The 20,606-nt window shown below is 37.9% G+C and overlaps 1 protein-coding gene across 1 annotated transcript; it reads left to right on the top strand.

Annotated features, from left to right (window-relative positions):
* Positions 1 to 750: 750 nt before the first annotated feature.
* Positions 751 to 20,490, top strand: FBXO33 (F-box protein 33). Its single transcript, XM_058162311.1, has 4 exons — positions 751 to 1,457; positions 13,139 to 13,249; positions 17,026 to 17,711; positions 18,518 to 20,490. Exons 1-4 carry the CDS (start codon positions 817 to 819, stop codon positions 18,787 to 18,789), a joined length of 1,710 nt encoding a protein of 569 aa, XP_058018294.1. The 5' UTR covers positions 751 to 816; the 3' UTR covers positions 18,790 to 20,490.
* The last annotated feature ends 116 nt before the right edge of the window (positions 20,491 to 20,606 follow it).

The raw sequence follows: 20,606 nt of genomic DNA, 5'->3' as shown, positions 1-20,606 counted from the left end.
CTATTAATTTCTCCAGCTGGGAAACAGAAAGCTACACAACCAAATACAATAGGTTAGGCTTGTTCTAAGAAACTTATTGGACATGTCCATAAATTATATTCTACAAGAATTTAAACATCCCTGAGAAAGTCCCAAGACTGCTCCCTGAAAGGATCCAGTTTTTAGGGTTCTACTATCACAAGCAGCTCCAATTCATTGTCATTCTGCATAGAAAGTTTGTCTGTTAAGTATGACAGAAATTGTACCTCACCATCCTTTTGCTCCTCACTTTCAGATTTCCCTCATAAAACAAAATTATCACTTATTGACAAGTATTTTTTTGCTGAGAAAAATGCCACATTTCTATTACAATATATCCTTTTAGCAAACCAATTCAGAGAATGCACCAAAGAATGTTTCGTTTTAACAACTTAGCCTCACGCAATTTGAGCATTGTGAAAAGGTGTCGTATTATTGGACAGTTTCCACCTATCTGGCTTTTATAAATATTTTCATTTTTATTAACAGAACATTTTTCCCTTTCTCGTTCTGCCACCCAGAATTCGAGAGAGCTTTCTTTTCCTTTGCTGAGGAGGCTGCTGGAGCTCGGCCCGCCGAGTCTAGATGATTAAGCTGCGCGACGAGCCACACCGCCTTCCCCCACCCCCCTTGTCCTTCAGTTGTGCTGAGTCATAAAAGCAACAGCACCCGGCTATCCCCGCCCGCTGGATACATTTTGGTATGCTCCGCCCAACCCTCTTCCTTTCTCGCCTTCCTTCCACTCCCAGGGCGTTCGTGCATTCATCCGTTCATGCCGCCACCCTCATCCGGAATCCGATGGTACGTCCCAGGCTCCCCCTGCGGTCGAGTGCGGTGGTAGGCTCCGGCGGTAGCAGAGTCCCGTCCGGTCCCGCCCCGCCTCCCTCCGCCTTGTCATTGATGTTGTTGTTTTTGTCGCAGGAGCCGGAGGGAAGGCCGGGGCCGGGGCCGGGGCCGGGCTTTGGGCTACGGCCGCCGGCGGCTGTGCCGGCGATGTCGTCGGTGTGCGGGGGGTCGGTGGGCGCCGGCTCCTTGCCCAGCGAGTTGGTGGTTCACATCTTCTCGTTCCTGGCGGCCCCCGACCGACTTCGGGCCTCAGCCGCCTGCTCGCACTGGCGCGAGTGCCTCTTCTACCCGGCGCTGTGGCCCCGGCTGCGCCTCAGCTTGCGCGTCTGCCCGGCGGAGCGCCCGCGCCTCGACTTCCTGATGCGCAAGTGCGGCTGGTTCGTGCGCGAACTCCGCGTCCAGTTCGCCGCTGACAACTATCCCAGCGGCGGCGGCGGCGGCGGCGGGAGCGCGAGTGGGGTCTGCCAAGAAACGGCGGCGGTAACGGCGGCGGTGGCCGAGGGGGAAGCGCCGCTCTGCCCTCGCTGGCTGGAGCTCTTGAGGACATACCTGGAGCTCGTGCTCTGCGTATTAAGCAGCGTCCGCAACAACAGGTAGGTGCTGAGCCTTTGGGCCACCCCCCCCACCCCCCACCAGAGACTTCGGGTGGGTGGGGGGGAGGGGGAAGAAAGGAAGAGGCGGCTGGGGTTTCCCCCCCTCCCCCTTTTCCACCCCCCAAACTTTTTGACCGCAAGGTTTCCTTAGGGTCTCAGTCCGGGAAAAGTTCTCGGATGGAGTTCAGAATATGGAGGAAAAGCCACTTGTTCAGAGAGCGCCTGCCTCTCGCCCAGCGGAGGGGGAGCCAGGAAGCGAGGGGAGGGGAGGCGAGGCGAGCGTGTTGCTGGCTTCACTGGGGAAACCCGACGTGAAAGAACACACGGAAAGGAACACTCGTAGCATGTCGCCAACTGCAGGCGAGATCTCTTGCTTGAAACGAGCGAGCGTGCGTTGCTGCTGCTTTGGCTGGGAACTTCAAGTACAGTTTGGGGAAAGGAGGTGCTTTGAAGAAGTGTCGTCTAAACAAACGAGGGGCTTCCTCGGGCACCCCTTTCTCTATAAGCTGCCCCCTCCCCCGGTTTTGATGAGTTGATTGTATATTGACCCCAAAGCCTGTCGGTTCTTGTGACGTTTACCCTGAGGTTTGACCGATCATCGGTATTTTAAAATACCTCTTTTTAAAAGAAAGGGGGGAGGAAAGTGCCCGGTTCTAATTGGAAGCCAGCATTGAAGCAAGTGGGCCGTGGGCTGAAAAACATGATGTAGTGCAGGGATCTCCAACCTTGGCAACTAAAGCTGGGGAATTCTGGGAGTTGAAGTCCACCAGGCTTAAAGTTGCCAGGGTTGGAGATCCCTGATGTAGTGTGTTGGTCTTTTACCAAAATGAAATCTTTCAAAACTGGACCAAGTGGCTTTGAAAGTCTCCATTCTAGTACAGTTTCCAGTTAGTCACTGCAGACATCCTTTAAAGTGTCTTTACCTTTTATTTATATACTGTGTATAATTTAGAGGCTGCCTGACTGCAAACAACTCACACAACTCAAGAAATAAACGTCCATTGGAGAACCAACAAACCTAAAAGCAAAACAACTACAAAGCACTGCAGCCACCTTAGCCTAAAGTCTGGGAGAACAGCCAGGTTTTCAAAGGCTTTGGAACATCATTAGAGTGGGAGCTATATGCATCTTGGGGGGGGGGAGAGTGTTTATATATTATACCAGAAGGAAGTGGCTCAACAGTATTCATTTAGGTTACATAAGATGAGAGCTTTTTAAAAGGAAAACCATATCCAATACGATTCAGTAAAACATAAGCTCACTTAAGCATTCATCAAGGAACTCATCAAAAAACTCTTTTAAGATTCTAACCTTTCAAGGTCGTAACAAAGGACCCAAATTTATACAGTTATGGTCTAAGGCTATTAACCTATCTTCTTCTGTATTTTCATTACTGTTATATCTCCCTACTTCACTACAAATTAAAATGTCCTTTCAGTAAGATTGTGCTTTTCTTCTTCGTGCTGTGCTTTGTCCCATTTTTCTGTTGGAGATAAAACAAAACCTATTTTGCATAATTAATTAATTTCTTCTCTTGTTACTACCTTTTCCTTGGCTTTTATATTTCCTAAATAAAATAAATGGCATAATTGAGCTAATAAATAGGAGACAGCTATGAATTGTACATTACTAGCTTTATAGCTCAAGTCTCTTAGGTACTGTGATGCAACAGCTTTTGTCACAAGAGATCATTAGATTTTTCTGTAGTGAAACATTTTAAGAGTGAGTCAGGAATTTGTGCTCATTGCCCACCAAATTACCCATAGTTTTACCATAGGGTTTTTCTGGCTGCTTCCCATTTTTATTTTTTACATATTGTGAAAAAGCTGCAGTGAAACCATTCAATTCTGGAGTTGAAGTCCACCAGGCTTAAAGTTGCCAGGGTTGAGATCCCTGATGTAGTGTGTTGGTCTTTTACCAAAATGAAATCTTTCAAAACTGGACCAAGTGGCTTTGAAAGTCTCCATTCTAGTACAGTTTCCAGGTTAGTCACTGCAGACATCCTTTAAAGTGTCTTTACCTTTTATTTATATACTGTGTATAATTTAGAGGCTGCCTGACTGCAAACAACTCAAGAAATAAACGTCCATTGGAGAACCAACAAACCTAAAAGCAAAACAACTACAAAGCACTGCAGCCACCTTAGCCTAAAGTCTGGGAGAACAGCCAGGTTTTCAAAGGCTTTGGAACATCATTAGAGTGGGAGCTATATGCATCTTGGGGGGGGAGAGTGTTTATATATTATACCAGAAGGAAGTGGCTCAACAGTATTCATTTAGGTTACATAAGATGAGAGCTTTTTAAAAGGAAAACCATATCCAATATGATTTAGTAAAACATAAGCTCACTTAAGCATTCATCAAGGAACTCATCAAAAAACTCTTTTAAGATTTCTAACCTTTCAAGGTCGTAACAAAGGACCCAAATTTATACAGTTATGGTCTAAGGCTATTATCCTATCTTCTTCTGTATTTTCATTACTGTTATATCTCCCTACTTCACTACAAATTAAAATGTCCTTTCAGTAAGATTGTGCTTTTCTTCTTCGTGCTGTGCTTTGTCCCATTTTTCTGTTGGAGATAAAACAAAACCTATTTTGCATAATTAATTAATTTCTCCTCTTGTTACTACCTTTTCCTTGGCTTTTATATTTCCTAAATAAAATAAATGGCATAATTGAGCTAATAAATAGGAGACAGCTATGAATTGTACATTACTAGCTTTATAGCTCAAGTCTCTTAGGTACTGTGATGCAACAGCTTTTGTCACAAGAGATCATTAGATTTTTCTGTAGTGAAACATTTTAAGAGTGAGTCAGGAATTTGTGCTCATTGCCCACCAAATTACCCATAGTTTTACCATAGGGTTTTTCTGGCTGCTTCCCATTTTTATTTTTTACATATTGTGAAAAAGCTGCAGTGAAACCATTCAATTCTGGAGTGAATCCATAAAATGAAGAAGTAAAAAAAAAGGTAGAGAAGACCATCAGTAATAAAATCATAAGCAATGCATATTGCTTATGAAACCTATACAGATTTATCTTGCAATAAAACCTATACAGATTGAGAATCTAAAAAGGTTAACTTGGCTAATCAAGCCACTATATTGGGATAAATAATTTGACAAATATAACAGTAATTTGCAGGTCTTCGCTGGAAGTAGAAAACCAAAAAAATTTATACAGATTTTTTTTTTGCTCAGAATTGCTATACCCACCAAACTCATTTGTATCTCATGATTAACCTTGGTTATTAGCTATGTATCTCTTCATGCGTGCAATTGATCTCTTCAGGTCGTGTTTGTTTAGAACATGCTCCCAAATGTTATTGAAATAGTCTTATCATCGAATTCGCACACCATTAATTCTGCAACTAATTAAGATTACGGGGTGATCTTTGCTGCAAACAGATTGTAAATGCCATCAGATGCAGCAAATCTAAATAGGAGTCTAATAATGGATAAATGATATTATTAGCCATATATGCTTATGCAGTAATAAGTTGATTGATGTATCTTTTTTAAAAAGCGGTATCTTTTACAAAACATTAAAAGTACTAGTTTGATTTAAAAAGTAGTGAAGTGTCTACCAACAAATTTTAAGAGTCTTTGTAGCCCTCTTCAAGTTCTGTCCTCCCTAACCACCTACAGAGTTTCACAGGTATATATTTACCTTCACAAATACAACAAAACCCCAGAAATTTAAAAGAGGGGAGGGTAAAGCATCTCAGGTCTAAAGTTGGAAAAATAAATAGTTGATGGGGGAATATTGCATACAATTAATTTCATATTTTGTCTTTGAAATTTTCTCTTTTCAAAGCTGCTTTTTCCTTATAGAAAGGCGAGATCAGGCTTTTTGTTTATAATGTATACTTATGCCCAAAGATAACTAAACAAGAATTACTAGGCTTTGTAGTGAACAAAACAAATGTTAGCTGTAACTAATAAACACATGATTCAGGTATCTAATAAGTATAAAGAGATGGTTTGATAAATCCTGAAAATAAGTTTGACTTTTAACTTTTTCTGTGAAATAAGAAATTAACACTCCCCACTATGTATGCCAATTTCAATCTCCTACTCTTATTGTAGGTAATTTATTGAGAAAAGATATAACCATGAAAACTTTGTTCTGCAACAACAATCAACATCATATTATGAGAAAAATTCTGTGGAATATGATAAATCTCTAAATAACATAAAATTGCACCATATTAACAGTGATGGGATTGAAAAGATTTATCGTATGTATGTGTGTGTGTGTGTATCTCTCTCTCTCTCTCTCTCTCTCTCTCTCTCTCTATATATATATATATATATATATATATGGGTCTTGGTATTTTCGGGTCTTTTCCCGTGCAAGGTTGAGAGCATCTTGGCGAAGTTTCAAGGAGGTCTCACTCATCATTTTCAGGTTGGTGTCTTTGGCTTCGTGCTACTCGAGCTCGAGAAGCACAAAGCCGAAGACACCAGCCTGAAGATGATGAGTGAGACCTCGTCGAAACGTCGCCAAGATACTCTCAACCTTACATGGGAAAAGACCCGAAAATGCCAAGACCTACATACCTATACCCGTGAACACCTACGAAAATATATGGCATATTTGGGTCTTTTCCCGTGAGAGTATCTTGGTGACATTTTGATGAGGTCTCACTCATCATCTTCAGGCTTCGTGCTTGTGCGAGCAAAGCGTGGTCGGAGCTGCCGTCTCTATAAATACTGGTGGGGAGGTAGGGAGTGTTGCTGTGAGCGGGTTGGCTGGCTGTGTGGTTGCATCTTGATTGGTAGATGGAGTGGGTGTTTGCAGATTGGTCGAGGTGGGGAGTGTTGCTGTGAGCGGGTTGGTTGGCTGTGTGGTTGCATCTTGATTGGTAGATGGAGATGCAATCAAGATGCAACCACACAGCCAACCAATCCGTTCACAGCAACACTCCTCACCTCGACCAATCTGCAAACACCCACCTCCATCTACCAATCAAGATGCAACCACACAGCCAACCAACCCGCTTACAGCAACATTCCTCACCTCCCACCAGTATTTATAGAGAGACAGCAAGAAAAGGGGGTCTGAATACTTTCTGAATACACTGTATATTGCATGAATATACAGAGTATATGAATGTCTGGTTAAAAGAGTTTTCTCTTTTCTCCTTTCTCTTTCTCTTTCTTTTCCTTCTCTTTCTCTTTCTCTCTCTCTCTTCTCACTCACTCACTTTCTCTTGCCTAAGGCTTGAACTCATAGTCTCCTTGCCTACTTCACAAGCAGTTTTACTGGATTTCAGTCATTACTACATCTATTTTTACAGCTGCAAAAATGATTAGATCAGAATGTATACTATAAGTGATGGACCATATGTAATAACTGAGAAGCTTTTAATAAAACAGCATAGATTGTTTAAAAAAGCATACAATCAATAAGTTGTTAATTATGAAATAATTAGTGTCAAAAGTAATAGATAAATTATAGTCATTGACAAGGAAAAATCTCACTAGTTATACATTTAAAAAGTTTGTACAACAAGGTTGTTTTGAAATATTAACAAACAAAAATATTAATGTCCCTGAAAGACAATATGTGAGGAAGATCTGGAAGAAATGGGTTGATTATATGTTTTATATCTATCATAAAAGACTAGATATACTGGATTTTGACGAGGAAGGACTAAAGTTGAATAGATTTTGTAATTTTCTGTATTGAAATTTTATAATGTGTTGTACTGAATTTTAAATAGAATATTCTCGAAAGATCTTATGTAAGAAAGACCTGGGGGAAAAATTATATGGTTATAGAAGCTATAAGGGAGATATTCTCTGAATGGGATTGGATTTTTATGCTTTAGCTGGTTTTAAATACTTTAGGATTAATTTGTTTTATTGCTTTACATATCTTATTACTGTTAATTGTTAATTTTTTTTTGAAGGATTTTGGTTATGTTAGGAGGAAGTCAGAGCTAGAGAGGAAAAATTGGTATAATAGTTTTGGGGAAAATTTTTCTTAGCATATGTTTGTTTTATTTTTAACTATACCTTGTGCTTGTTCCGGGAAGTCAGGGGGGAGGGGGGAGGGGATTAGTGAAGGGAGGGGGTTGGGGGGAAAGGGGGGGAAAATTTTTTTGTAAAACTTTTTGAATAAAAAAAATAAAAAAAAAAGTTTGTACAAGAAATAGCACTTGGAGACCAAAGATCAAATCCAGACTACAAACATAATCAACTGGTTCTTAATGTAATTTCAGCTCACCTCTCCAGATATTTACATAATCCCAAAATCTATCAACAGAAAAGAAGCTTCCGTAGAACCTTCCTCTGGTTATGTGCCAAAATAATTGATTTTTTACAGAAGCCAAGTTACAAGGGAATATAGTGAGCAGCTAAAGTGTGTGGAGAAGAAGCTGTCCCAAAATGTGCCAATTGTGCTAGAGGAAAAAGGATGAAAGCTCTGTAGCTCCTTGTTCCTATAAAACTAAATCAGTTAACCCTTTTCTGTCATTGCTTTACTAAAAAATCTAGTTCCTATTAGAAAACATCCTGACCCAAGAATTAACAGGCTATGTTTAATTTTTTACATAAAAAAAATCAGAGCAGAATTAATTTTGTGAAACAGTTTCGACAAAATGCTCTAACGTTTAGGTATATTCCTTATCTTAAATTGGAAAGAATTTCTTATTTATTCTAATGTTAATATCCAACATTTTTAATAGTTGCTTTTGTGTCGGAGTACTTTTATAGCTAATGTTTAATTAGCATATTCTATATCTCAGGATTTAAAAACATCCTGCATTTACATAATCTAGCTCCTAGTTTCCTATTCCTGTTACCTGAGGGACTGCAGAATTCTGGGCATGGTGTGACCTGAAATTGGCTAATATGCTTTGAGTGGCTTTTTTAATACATTTTACTAGAAGTCCTGCTGAGGCTTTTGGAATTCTGTCTGAAATAAATAACAAACACACATGCGTGCCAGAGGAGGGTTTCAGCAGGTTCTGACCAGTTCTGGAGAACTGGTAGTGGAAATTTTGAGTAATTCGGAGAACTGGTAAATACCACCTCTGATTAGGCCCACCCCCATCTATTCTTTGGCTTCCGAGTCCCAATTAATTGGGAGGAAATTGGGATTTTACAGTATCTCTCCCCTGCCACACCCACTAACCGGTAGTAAAAAATTTTTGAATCCCACCACTGATGCACGTGCACACACACAAACACACACACACACACAAATTATTGTGGTCTAGCTAATAACCTACCATGCCAGCACACAATTACATTTTCTATCAGACTGGAAGAGTATGGTAAATTATGTGCGTTAAACTAAAGGATTCTGTATCTTGCAATATTTTAGAATTATACAGGCAAGAGAATCTATTTTAATCTATTATAGCATTCTTAACTCTTTAATAGGATATTAAGGATATATCAGGATACATGATTGCCTGTGGATTAATTTTTACAATACTAATCCTTAACAATAAAGAAAACATAATTAAGAAAATTCCTGTTAAGAATTTCTGAAAATTAAAATAGCTAAGTAAATGAGATCATTTTTCTATGCTTGTCTTCATTACTATTTCTGTTTGTGTATCAATTTTGTCCATTGTGTTTATATTTCTGTTTGGAATTTTTTTCACATTTTGAAGGAAGCAAGTTTGGGAAAAATAATAAATCTGTGTCATCATATACAATAAACCTCCACTAGTTGTGAAAGCTTGCTGCAGACTTATTTTCCACACACAATCCCTGGCCCAAATGAGGAAAACCGTGTTTTGTATTTGCAGCAAAGAAAGCAAGAATTATCAGGATTACCAAAAGTTTTTGGCTGCTTTAGACAATTTTCATACATTGCTTCCTGTCATCATTAATTATTTTTCTAAGGAGTGGTACATGATAAGGTAACAATTTTTGAACCAAGTTAACTTAAATGTGCTCACTTATAGAATGTGTCCAAAATCTGGGATCAATGATTTCCTTAGAATTAAAATTTGGCAAACTGTATAAAACATTTTATGATATAAAAACCATAAATTAGCAACCTATATAAATTGTTAATTTTCCTATCCAGTTGGACAAGTTCTCAAGATTGTAATTTCTTTTTAGATATCCGTCTGGTAATGAATAGGAAAGTGTTTTCCTAAAAAAAAACGGTATCACCCTCCTCTTCAATGAAAGGATTGTATCAGATTTAGATGGCTTCTGAATTCCAGAGTAGAAAATAGGTCAAAGTTGGGTGACTGTGTCATACCATTAACTCTACAGTCAATAGTAAATGAACCACTCAATATTAAAATAGGACCCCAAATTTCTTTACCTTTCTATCCTTGGTTAACTCTTCTATGCCTGGCTTTTCTTTGTAATGTATAACATAATGTTGAATAAAAACTGAAAATAGTGATGTTCTGAAATTGGATGGACTGTAAATTATGTAGTACTTATAGTTTATGGAATTGTGTATAACTTTCAGATGACAGTGCTGTTTTTCTAGAATCTACTGTACCTGAGGCAAGAAATGCTAATCTGCAGAGTTAAAAATAGTGATAGTGCTTAGTGTTCTTAGATGCTAGCTGTTGCTTCTAATTAAAATATTCACATCTGGAGATCAGTTTTCTACATGAAGTATATAAATCAGATATTAAAGCTCGCCCATTAAAATGTTTGGAAAGCAGTTTATATATTTTAAAACTATATGTGTTCAACATATTGTCATGATTTGAACATGGATTTATTTGCAAAATGTACATGTCTTTAAATCTGTGTTTTTATGCAATGATTGGGAAAATTGAATAGAGGTTTAAATACAGCAGTTCTGAATAATGTGTAGCCCTTCCATTGTTGATAAACTTTAAACCCCAATCAGTTCTACTAACAAAGCTAGTACCATAGGGTTATTTATATACTGCCAAAACTCTCGTTCCTGTAGTATTAAATTGACTATAAAACAGTTTGTGACATAATACAAAACTTCATTAAAAATTCCTATGCTGATATTGACTGTGATATATAGTTCATTATGGGCTGTTTTCAAGGCAGATACATCTCTTAATATTTCCCAGTTTTTCCAGTGAAGGTAATTCATTAGAAACTGTCCTTTGTGAAAGGTATTGAGGAATCTGGTAAGAAAATATCTGTGAAAGATGACACAACTGATCACAGGTTGTCTAGCTGTCTACATACTATTAAAACTCTGATTCCTGCGGCCTTTAACTGGGTAAAACATGTACCACAGGGCACAACATTTTGAATCAAGTTACCCCAAATGGGCTAATTTATAAAATGAGCCCAAAATGTGGGACACATTACTCCCATGGAATTGAAGTTTGACATAATTTTTATGATAAAGCATTTTATGATACAATACAAATGTCATAAAAGATTTCCTATGATCAGTTCCTGATGCTTGAGTGTGCCATACAATTCATCATGGGCTACTTTCAAGGGAGATACATCTCTGAATATCTCCCTGAATTTTTAAAGAACTTTTCAACTACATTGAAAGCTCTGCTATTGTTGAAGGCATTGAAGAATTTGGGGAAATAGTGGCTATTTCAGTGCTGACAGGTTGCTACTGCTTCAGATCAGCCAAGATGCTGCTGAAGTCACATGATGCTCATTTTGAATGTTCCACGACAGTTTCCCAGCCACTCTCACAATCCCTTGCTCCCTCCTCCATCCAACAGCAGCCCCTTACCTACCTGCTGGAAATTACTAATTAGGAAAGTCTGAAATAGGATTTTCACAACATATAAATGTTTCTGGATTGGGTGTTTTAATTGTTTCCACAGTTCTTACCAATAACTCTGTAGCAAGCCTACCAACAGAAACTGATTGTACTTACCAGACAGAGGAGAAGTAATATATTTTCCTAAGAATTACTGTGGATGATTGCCTGTGCCTGTGTGATATTATCTTGCACTTGATGAGAAGAATAGAACAGTGGGTATAACTTGCTGCTACTCCAAAACGATTACTTGTCTGCCAAGTTTCATTATTTTTTCAATAAAAAAAAGTATATGTAGCTCAGGATTGAACTTGATTTTTATTACCTAACTAGGTAACATAATAATTGCCAGTAAGTGTTAGGTTTGCTCCCTGTATATATACAATAGCTTTCCCTGCCAGTGTTAGTAGGTATGTGCCTTTCTTATTAGTAGTTCCTTGATTGAGGTACTGTTTTCTCCTTGAGTGTTTGTCTGATGTTAATCTCTGTTTATCTGGGTGTTGGTTGCTAGAGAAGATATGATATGATATGATCTTTTTTTTCCTTTTGAATGGTGTGTAAATGTAGTTTATCTCTGCATCTATTGATGACTGATTCGTCTGAGTGCCAAGCCTCCAGGAATTCCCTAGAATGTTTGGATTTATCTTGGCCTAGGATACTCATAGTTTTCCAGTTGAAACTATGGTTGAATCTATCCATGTGTCATTGAGATTAAGGAGTGTTCATCATTTAATCATTTTATAATCCTTAAATGGATTTCTACTCCTTTCCTTTTTCCTTCCCTGTCCACTTGCCTTTTGCCTGTACTTTATCTGTACTCTGTTTGTTCTCCCTTTTTATCTTTCTGTGACAGTGCAGCTAAATTTATCTCTCTTATTTTTAATTGTTTCTGCTTGAAAAGGAGGAAAGTGTAGGTGTCAGAATGGTTTTGTGTAAGCAAGAGAACTACCATATTCTATTTGCAAATTGATCTAAATTAATTTAACAAATGTACAGTAGTTTCTTATTTTAAGGCAGTTAACTGTAATTAGTAATTAAATTATTAGCTACTAATATTAATATATATTTTTTTCTTTTTCTTTTTGTTCTGGTCCTCCCATCTGGCACACACACGTGCACTCCTGCATGTCCACATGCACACATACACACATTGGCTAGCCCCAGCTGAAACCAGTGGTGGATTTTACCTACATTTCCAACAATGAATGCCTTCATACCCTACATAGTCATTCTCTGAGTCCAAGGGTATCCTTTTGAGCTTTTTGATTTAACTTACCCGAATCTTTAAAAAACTTTTCTAGGTAATTTGGTTCACATACTGCAATATTTCAATGTGGTTTTACAATTAAAAATTGCTATATTTATAGTTTACAGCATAGAAAGCAAAGCTGTATCTGGAAGAAAAAATCCTTTTCAAAAGCTGATAAAGATTAGCCAGTCCATCATGATTATGCATGATGCTAGATAAGATTTGCCAAAAACAGCTCCATTGTTACAGTAGTTTTTAACCAGAGGGTGTGGCAGTCTGAAAAATGATTGAAAGAAATAACTGCTAAAATAATATTTCCCACTTATTTTCAATTAATTTCGTGTATCAAATAGGCTCTTTGGGAAAAAGTCTGCCATTTTCAAGGTGCTCTGCTACAGATAAATAGGCATAGGAAACAAATAACAGTAATGTAATAGGAGAACACTTCCATTAGTTTGTTGGTATAAAACCCTAACCCTAACCCTAACCCTGATCTTCTTTTGGCTTTTCTTTTCTTGCTAATCTTGGACTTTGACCATCTCTTGTTGTTCCAGGTCTATATCTGGACCAAGCACCTATGTTCTAGTTCTGTATCTAGAACTACCCGTTCTGTATATCTAAGGTTTTGGATAGCCCTAGAAAAGAAAAATGTTTTTGAGGTAAATCAACAAATAGATCATTAAAATGTAAGTTTTTTTCCCTTTTGAATTTTTTTTTTCTAAATAGGAATCTTCAGAAATTAAGTCTCTTTGGTGATATAAGCATTCTGCAACAACATGGAATTATATCAAATACATACCTCAGCAAAGTAGATCCAGATGGCAAAAAGATTAAGCAGTAAGTTATCTGCATCATTTTACTACAGTATTGTAAACTGAATGTAAATATTTCATATAAACAGAATTGTAAATACAATGGTTTTACAAAGCCATTATATAGTTACAGATCTAAATTGCTCATGATTTTGCAGTATCTGTATTACATACACGGTTAGTTGTTGCGCAATTCTTCTCAGAAAGTAGCCATAAAACAGGATTGAATGGTAGATGTAATTAGTAATATGTGCATGTGTATATAATGCAGTGGTGAAATCCTCTACCAGTCGCCACTGGTTCGCTGCCTGCACATGCGGAATGCATGCCAGATGCATGCTGCGCCCACATCCGCAGTGCGCACCAGATGCACACTGTACGTGCGTGCACAATCCCCACCAAATGTATGTTTTTCCTGCTTTTTTTTTTTTACTTGTCGCAAGAATGTTCCGATGATCGCGTATCACTCAGCTAATCTTTGGAACTTTTTTTTTTTACTTTTTAAAGCATTTTTTTACTACCGGTTCATTGAACCAGTAGCATTTCACCCCTGATATAATGCCACATTACAGGTAGTCCTCAGCTTACAATCACAATTGAGCCCAAAATTTTTGTTGCTAAGTGAAACATTTGTGAGTTTTGCCCCATTTTACAATCATTTTTGCGACAGTTGTTAAGTGAATCACCACAGTTTTAGTAACATGGTTGTTAAGTGAATCTGGTTTCTCCATTAACTTTGCTTGTCAAAAAGCCTCAAAAGGTAATCACATAACCCCAGGACACTGCAACTGTCATAAATATGAGTCAATTGCCATACATCTAACTTTTGTTCACGTGGCCATGGGGCTGCAACTGTTGGAAATTTGAAAGTCATAACTCACTTTTTTCAGTGCTACTCTAACTTTGAACAGTCATTAAACGACTTGTTGTAAGTCGAGGACTTATCTGTATTAGCTGTCCATGGACTGTGGGTTGGACATACCTGGGCTATACTTTTTTCTAATCCAGACATTCCTGTTGTAAGACCTTTTCTGAGCAGGCCTGCAAAAATGTTATTTGATCTATAAAAAAATAAATGCCTTTCAAATAAGTGCATCCCAGTGAAAGGAAAGTTGAGTGCAAAAATTCTTTAGCAGTGACTTTCACAAATTTACCTAAATCTAGCAATTTTATGTCGTATGCAGAATATTCATCTGGATGAAGAGAAAGATATGAAACAGTATTGTTTTCAATGGCATAATACCAAACAGATAATTAATTAATGCTAGTTGAAATTTTGAATTGTTCCTGAGAATCAACCATTGCTGCCAGTGACTTAATATTTAAATAATCAGCAAATAATGCCATACATTGTAGCTTTACTCACATTCTTTCTCACAGAATGTCTCATTGCCTACAATGTTTCTCAGAAAATAAGACTCGGTCTTATTTACTTTTAGACTTGAAAAGAAGCTTATTTTTGAGGTAGTCTTACTTTTTTTGAGGTAACAGTCCAGATTTGGTGAGCTGGATGTGGTGTGGATGCACTATCACCTCCATTCCGAACCTTCAGAGTTCAGAATGGAGGCTTTTTGGCAAACAAGAGGAAAATGGGGAGGGGAATTTTCCTGCCTCTCATCCATTCCTCAAACTCAACACAGACTGAGGGAAGGATGGCAGGCAGGAAAATCCCCCTCCCCATTTTCCTCTCAAAAAGCCTCCCACGAGCCTCCCAAAAAGAGGGAAAAAGCAAAGCAGCTGGCCACGGAGCTGCTGGCTTCGGGGAAGTGGCCCAAAAAGCAAAAGTGCTGCACCCAGAAAGAGAAGGGCAAAAGTGGTATTTGCACTGCCCCAAGGGGCCAACAGGCTGCAGCTGCAGCCAGAGAGTTATGCTGGCCACACCCAACCACCATATTTTCTGGTAGGGGTAATATTAGGCTCATCCCCAAAAAATTAAAGTTGGGTTTATTGGTCGTGTTTTCGGAGAAACACGGTATTCTAGCCAATTATTTCAAAAGAATATTTTGTAAGCTTTGAGTAGTAATTGCATGGCTACAGATACAATTAATTTATCAAGAAAAACTTTCTAGAGATCTTGTAATACAGAGTTCCTCAACTTTTTTGGCTTTGCGGACAATTGGGAGCTGGAAAGAGAGGGGATGGTTTTGTGCAAGCAGCGGACAAGAGTGCGGCAGCTCCCATTTATGTGAGCAGCACATGCACCCACAGCACACATAAATGGAGTGTGTGCTGATACGCTTGCCAGCTGCTTGCGCAAGTGGGAACGTGCATGCATGCATTCACCCACTGGTCATGTAAGTGAGGATCCGTGTGAGAGCTTTCTTTGGCTGCTTCCATGGCCTGGTTCCGAATGGCTTACGACCCGGGAGTGAGCCACGGTCCAGGGATTGGGGACCCCTGTTGTAATACCTCTCACATAGTGCAATAAAGGATGCAAGCATCGCTGGATTCCTATTTTCCATCAAATAATAAAATCTTGGGCCACATAGAATTCTGTTCCAGAATCTTTTATCTTGCAAAAGCATATTTGTGTGTGTGTGCGTGCAAGAAACTGTGGTATAAGTGGTGTATACACCATTCAAACCTTATTAGATTGTGCTTTTATTAATTTAAGAGAGAACATTTATTCTCAAACTGACAGGAGGGAAGTTCAAAAGTAATGTTAGAAAGTATTACTTCACAGAAAGAATAGTGGAAGCTTGGAATCAGCTTCCAGCAGATATACTGGATCAGTCATCAATAACTGAGTTGTAACATGTTGAATAAAAATTAAAACATAAAAATAAATAAAATGCAAAAATAATAATTAAAAATAAGTAAATAAATTAAACAGAAAACAAAGCAAACTCAAAGTGCAAATTCAGTGGACCACTAGGTCTTTTTCTGCCATCAAGTTTCTATGTTTCTGTGTTTCTATTATAAATTTTTATTTTGAAGGCATTTCTATTTTCCAGAGGGCCGTAATTGCCTGTTTGCAGCTTTCCAAACAAAACTTTGTATGCAGCTTCAAAATTTTTTGATATGAACTAATTAGATGGCTGGATTCTGATCTCCAACCATACAGCATGTTTGCTTACTGTCGGCTAATCACTACTTTTTGGACTAACTTCTTTCACAGAGTAATTAGAGTGCAATGTACATTAGGAAATCCTATATAATGGCTTGAGGGAAGAATGTGGTAATTTTTATCATCACTGTCATGTGAACTACATATATAAAGAACAGTTTGTTATTACTATTTTTGTAGTGCTTTAAGGTGAATACATCTGACAAAATAAGTTTACTAATGTTCAATCACGACTGGAAAATGAATATTATATGACAATGTTATCAGGAAATGTCACACCCACCTATTTATATTCAAATCAGTTGGTACATTGAATATTTCACTTTGGGATATTATTTAAATGAGAAATGTTGATAGCATGGAATAGATAGGTAATGTTATTTACTTCATCAATTTGCATTCTGTAGGAGTTCTAGCTGCGTATGGTAGATAACCTGAGCATATATTGAATAAAAAGAAAGGGGAACAGAGCAAGTTAAAATGCAGAATTTCAGAAGGCAAACATTGATTTTATGTTATATTTATTTAAAATAAGCAATTAAGAAACTTAAGTTCTGAATCGACAAGTGGATTTTCCCTAGAATAGTATAGTAGTACAATTTGTACTTCAGAAATTTAAGGATAGCAATTGTGTAGACAATGCAACATCGGAGAACAGTGTAATTTCCTTGCTTACTTTTGCCTCTGAATTTATTATGGAAGGTTTAAACGTTTGCTTTTTTTTTTTCTTGCAGAATACAGCAGCTATTTGAAGAAATTTTGGGAAACAGCAGGCAATTGAAATGGTTGTCATGTGGGTTTATGCTACAAATTGTAACACCCACATCTTTGTCATCTCTCTCAAATTCCATTGCCAGCACCATGGAGCATCTGAGCCTACTGGATAACCACATTCCGGGTAATACCACTCTTATCACAGCAATTGAAATGGAGCGCTTTATCAATCTACGCTCGCTTGCCTTGGATTTCTGTGATTTTACAGGAGAAATGGCGAGAGTTTTGGCTGACAATAACCACGTGCCTTTGCATCGACTATCTCTTCTGGTCCACAATATTTCTGTAATGCACAAATCCTTGGAGAACATGCCAGAAGATGAAGATTGGAAAGCCCTGACACGCAACAGCACTAATCTTCGGGTCTATATAATAGCTTTTGATATTAAGAGTGATGACATGTTAAGGATTCTTAAGCCTAGTATCCCACTGGAAAGGATTCACTTTGACAGCTACATTACTTGCGTTTCAGGCGCTGTTGTTGATCTCATATCTAGGCAGTATGATAAGTTCCTCACTCACTTCATATTAATGAATGATGTGATAGATATGTCTGGCTTCCCAGATCTCAGTGACAACCGGACCGAAGATCCATTGGTTTTATTGGCGTGGAGGTGCACAAGGCTCTCTCTTCTGGCAGTACATGGTACGCAGTTCCATAGGTGAAAAGTATTGATCACTTAGAAAATTACTTAGCGTTTATCTCTAGTATATGTTTACAGATATGCAATTGTAATCTCAACTTTTTCTTTTTTTTTCTTTTGTTCTTTTTTTCTTCTTTTTTCTTTTATTATTACTTTTCTTTTTTTTTCTTTCTTTTTTATTGAAAAAGTTTTACAAAACTTCCCCCCCCTTTCCCCCTCATCAACTTTTTCTTATGAGAAAGAAAACTTATATAAAGAGTATAAAGAGGAATTAAGCTTCCCATTGGCTTTAGCACACTCTATTATGCATATAAATTAGGAATTAAAGTGCAAAAATTGTTATAATTCAAGACTGAGACAATTGCAAAACAATCAAATTGGAAGAAAGGAACCCTAGCTTTAAAAATACTTGTTTTTGTTTTAGTTATATATTACTGTTTATTTTAAAACTTCCAGCAAGCAGCAACTGGCTGCTTAATCTAAAATTCTTGTGTGCTATGCTAATAGAGCAGCTTGCTCAATGTACATGTATAAATGTTATGAGAAATTTATTTACACAAATTATCTAGAAATATTATTTTAATAAAGACTGGTAACAAAACAGTAAAAGCCAATTTGTTTAGCATCCTAAACTTTTGAATGAATTCCATCATTTGATCACCAACTGAGAGGACTGTTTGTTAAATGAGAAAATTATTAGATGGAAAGCTAATAGCAAGGCATTAGTTATTCGTTGTTAAATCTGTAGAATAGGGAGGGAGGAAGAAAATTGAAATCCAGTAAAATAATGTGTGATTTTGTGTTTCAGGTTATACTGTTTGGGCTCACAACCTGATTGCCATTGCTCGTCTTCGTGGCTCTGATTTGAAAGTGCTTGAAGTCACAGAAGAAAGCATTGATTTTGACAATGGTGAACTGGCTGATCAGGATGTAGATCCAGTGCATAATCTCATTGAGCAGGTATCCCTTGGATTGGGTCGACCCTGGCATGCAGTCATGGACATAGAATTGCTCAGTGTGTTTACTGAGCCAACTCGTCATTTTTACAGAGAAATGCAAAGCTTCAGTGAAGGCATTTAGTTCTCTTTATTTACAGTTCCTGTGGTTACATATGCAAGTAGGGTCCTATTATGTTTTTCAGTAGTGTGAATTAACCCCTCTTGTGCTGTGTTTAATCAGTATTAGCTATATAGAATTATATATGTATATTCTACTTCTTGATCAAAGAACGTAGTCGGGTATTGTTTAGAAGCTGAAAGTGGCAATGTTTAGGGCTTTCACGGTTAATGGACTTGTCTACAAAACAAAACAAAACTCAGATGAGGCTGAAGGTTATCGTGAGATTGCCAGCTAACTTTCTTTTTGTACTGAGTAACTCTGCAACTTCACTGATTTTACTATTGTCGGAGTTTTTTGTGCTCAGAAGCCAAAAATCTTTTTACTATTCATAGCCCGGTGAATGCGGTCATTGTCATGTAAATTGGTAGCATGCTACTTAAGCTTTTTTTTTTTTAAATCAAGATGATCAATACCATTTGCTGTAAACCTTGCTTTGATTTCACATACAATATCTGAAGCATGAATTACTGCCATTCTGCAATCTCCTCCTCAAATATGAACAGTAGTTTATTGCACTGTGTAGCTTATTCAGAGGTTTACCTGACTCTGAAGGCTATAAGCTGTAGTTTCACTGTAAATTAATTATAGCTTCTTTTTCTCGTGGTCTGTCAGCTTCTCTGTCCAAGTTAGCTTCGGGCCCAGGTTTGAAAAGAAATGTTAAGATTATACACTCCAATGGGGTAAAACCCTAACAATTTAGATATAAATTTATAAGTCTACTTTGCTTGCAAACAAACATTAGTCGTGAAATCCCTAGCAACTAAGTCACTGGATTCTCTCTGTCAGCGCCTGTGTCAGCTGCCAAAGAATAGATTAAAATGAAGAAGTGCCCACATGCTGGCAGGGGCAGGCCAATTTTTGGCCAGCCAGGTACTGCTAGATTGTAATATATAAGGTCGAATTTCGACCTGTGGTACACAGCTGTGCTGTGGCTCAGTCAGCAACCTCAGAACTCTTAAACATGCACCTGTTTCACTGTGAATAGTGAATGTAAAGGAAGGAAAAGAAACCGATACAAACCTTGTTCTATCACAGGTATGAGCTGCTATGATGCATGAAGAACATTCCATGAAGTATGTTTTAAAATCTTGTTATATCTGAGAGGCTTTAAAAGCCGATTTAAACTGTTTCAGGGCAACCGCGGTACAGACGTGGTCTCTGTGAGACTTCCACCTGACCCAAGTTTTAAGTGGTACGAATGTTGTGCATTTAACGTTAAGGACAGTCTGCAATAATAAAGTAAGTGGCCAACGTGGGTGCCCAGCAGTGCTGAGACCTGGCTGCCATATTGTGAGCTTTGGAAAACACAATTTATGCAACAGATGTCCAGATATGATTCTATTTATGGAAAAGTTTATATGTGTTTTACAAATGGTTTTACCATCTTATATTAAAATGACCTTTGACAGGTGTGCGCTGTTTTGTCTCCAGTGAGCACATACCATGCGGATTTTATATGTACATCAGTAGAGTGAATCCACTGGCACAGTGTGTGTATATGCCAGATGTGGTGAGATTTTATCTTATAAATGTGATCAGAGTAAGGTAACTCCTGACAGAAAATGTAAGGAAACCAGCTGAGTGTTTGACTTGATGACTGATGTTGTATGGTTTATGTTAAATGTATATTCTTTTAATCAATGAATAAAGCATCAAAATTCATTGTTGTTAGGTACTTTATTATAGCAGCATGATACATTTCCTATTGGCTCTATTGAACTGATCGTTTCTAGTGATTAAGTCAAGAATGCTTCGCACATCAGCATGATTACAATGTG

The sequence above is a fragment of the Ahaetulla prasina genome, chromosome 1 (genome assembly GCF_028640845.1).
Source record: "Ahaetulla prasina isolate Xishuangbanna chromosome 1, ASM2864084v1, whole genome shotgun sequence".
In the NCBI taxonomy this organism is placed as follows: Eukaryota; Metazoa; Chordata; class Lepidosauria; order Squamata; family Colubridae; genus Ahaetulla; species Ahaetulla prasina.
Note: the sequence above shows the minus strand (reverse complement) of the source record. Positions and strands in the feature narration are given on the sequence as shown.

What these genes read in the sequence shown, in the direction of transcription:
- FBXO33 (XM_058162311.1), top strand. Translation starts at nt 817, where the DNA reads ATGGTACGTCCCAGGCTCCCCCTGCGGTCGAGTGCGGTGGTAGGCTCC. An exon ending in AGCAGCGTCCGCAACAACAG is followed by an intron (nt 1,458 to 13,138) that starts GTAGGTGCTGAG and finishes TTTTCTAAATAG; the next exon opens with GAATCTTCAGAAATTAAGTC. An exon ending in CTCTCTTCTGGCAGTACATG is followed by an intron (nt 17,712 to 18,517) that starts GTACGCAGTTCC and finishes TTTGTGTTTCAG; the next exon opens with GTTATACTGTTTGGGCTCAC.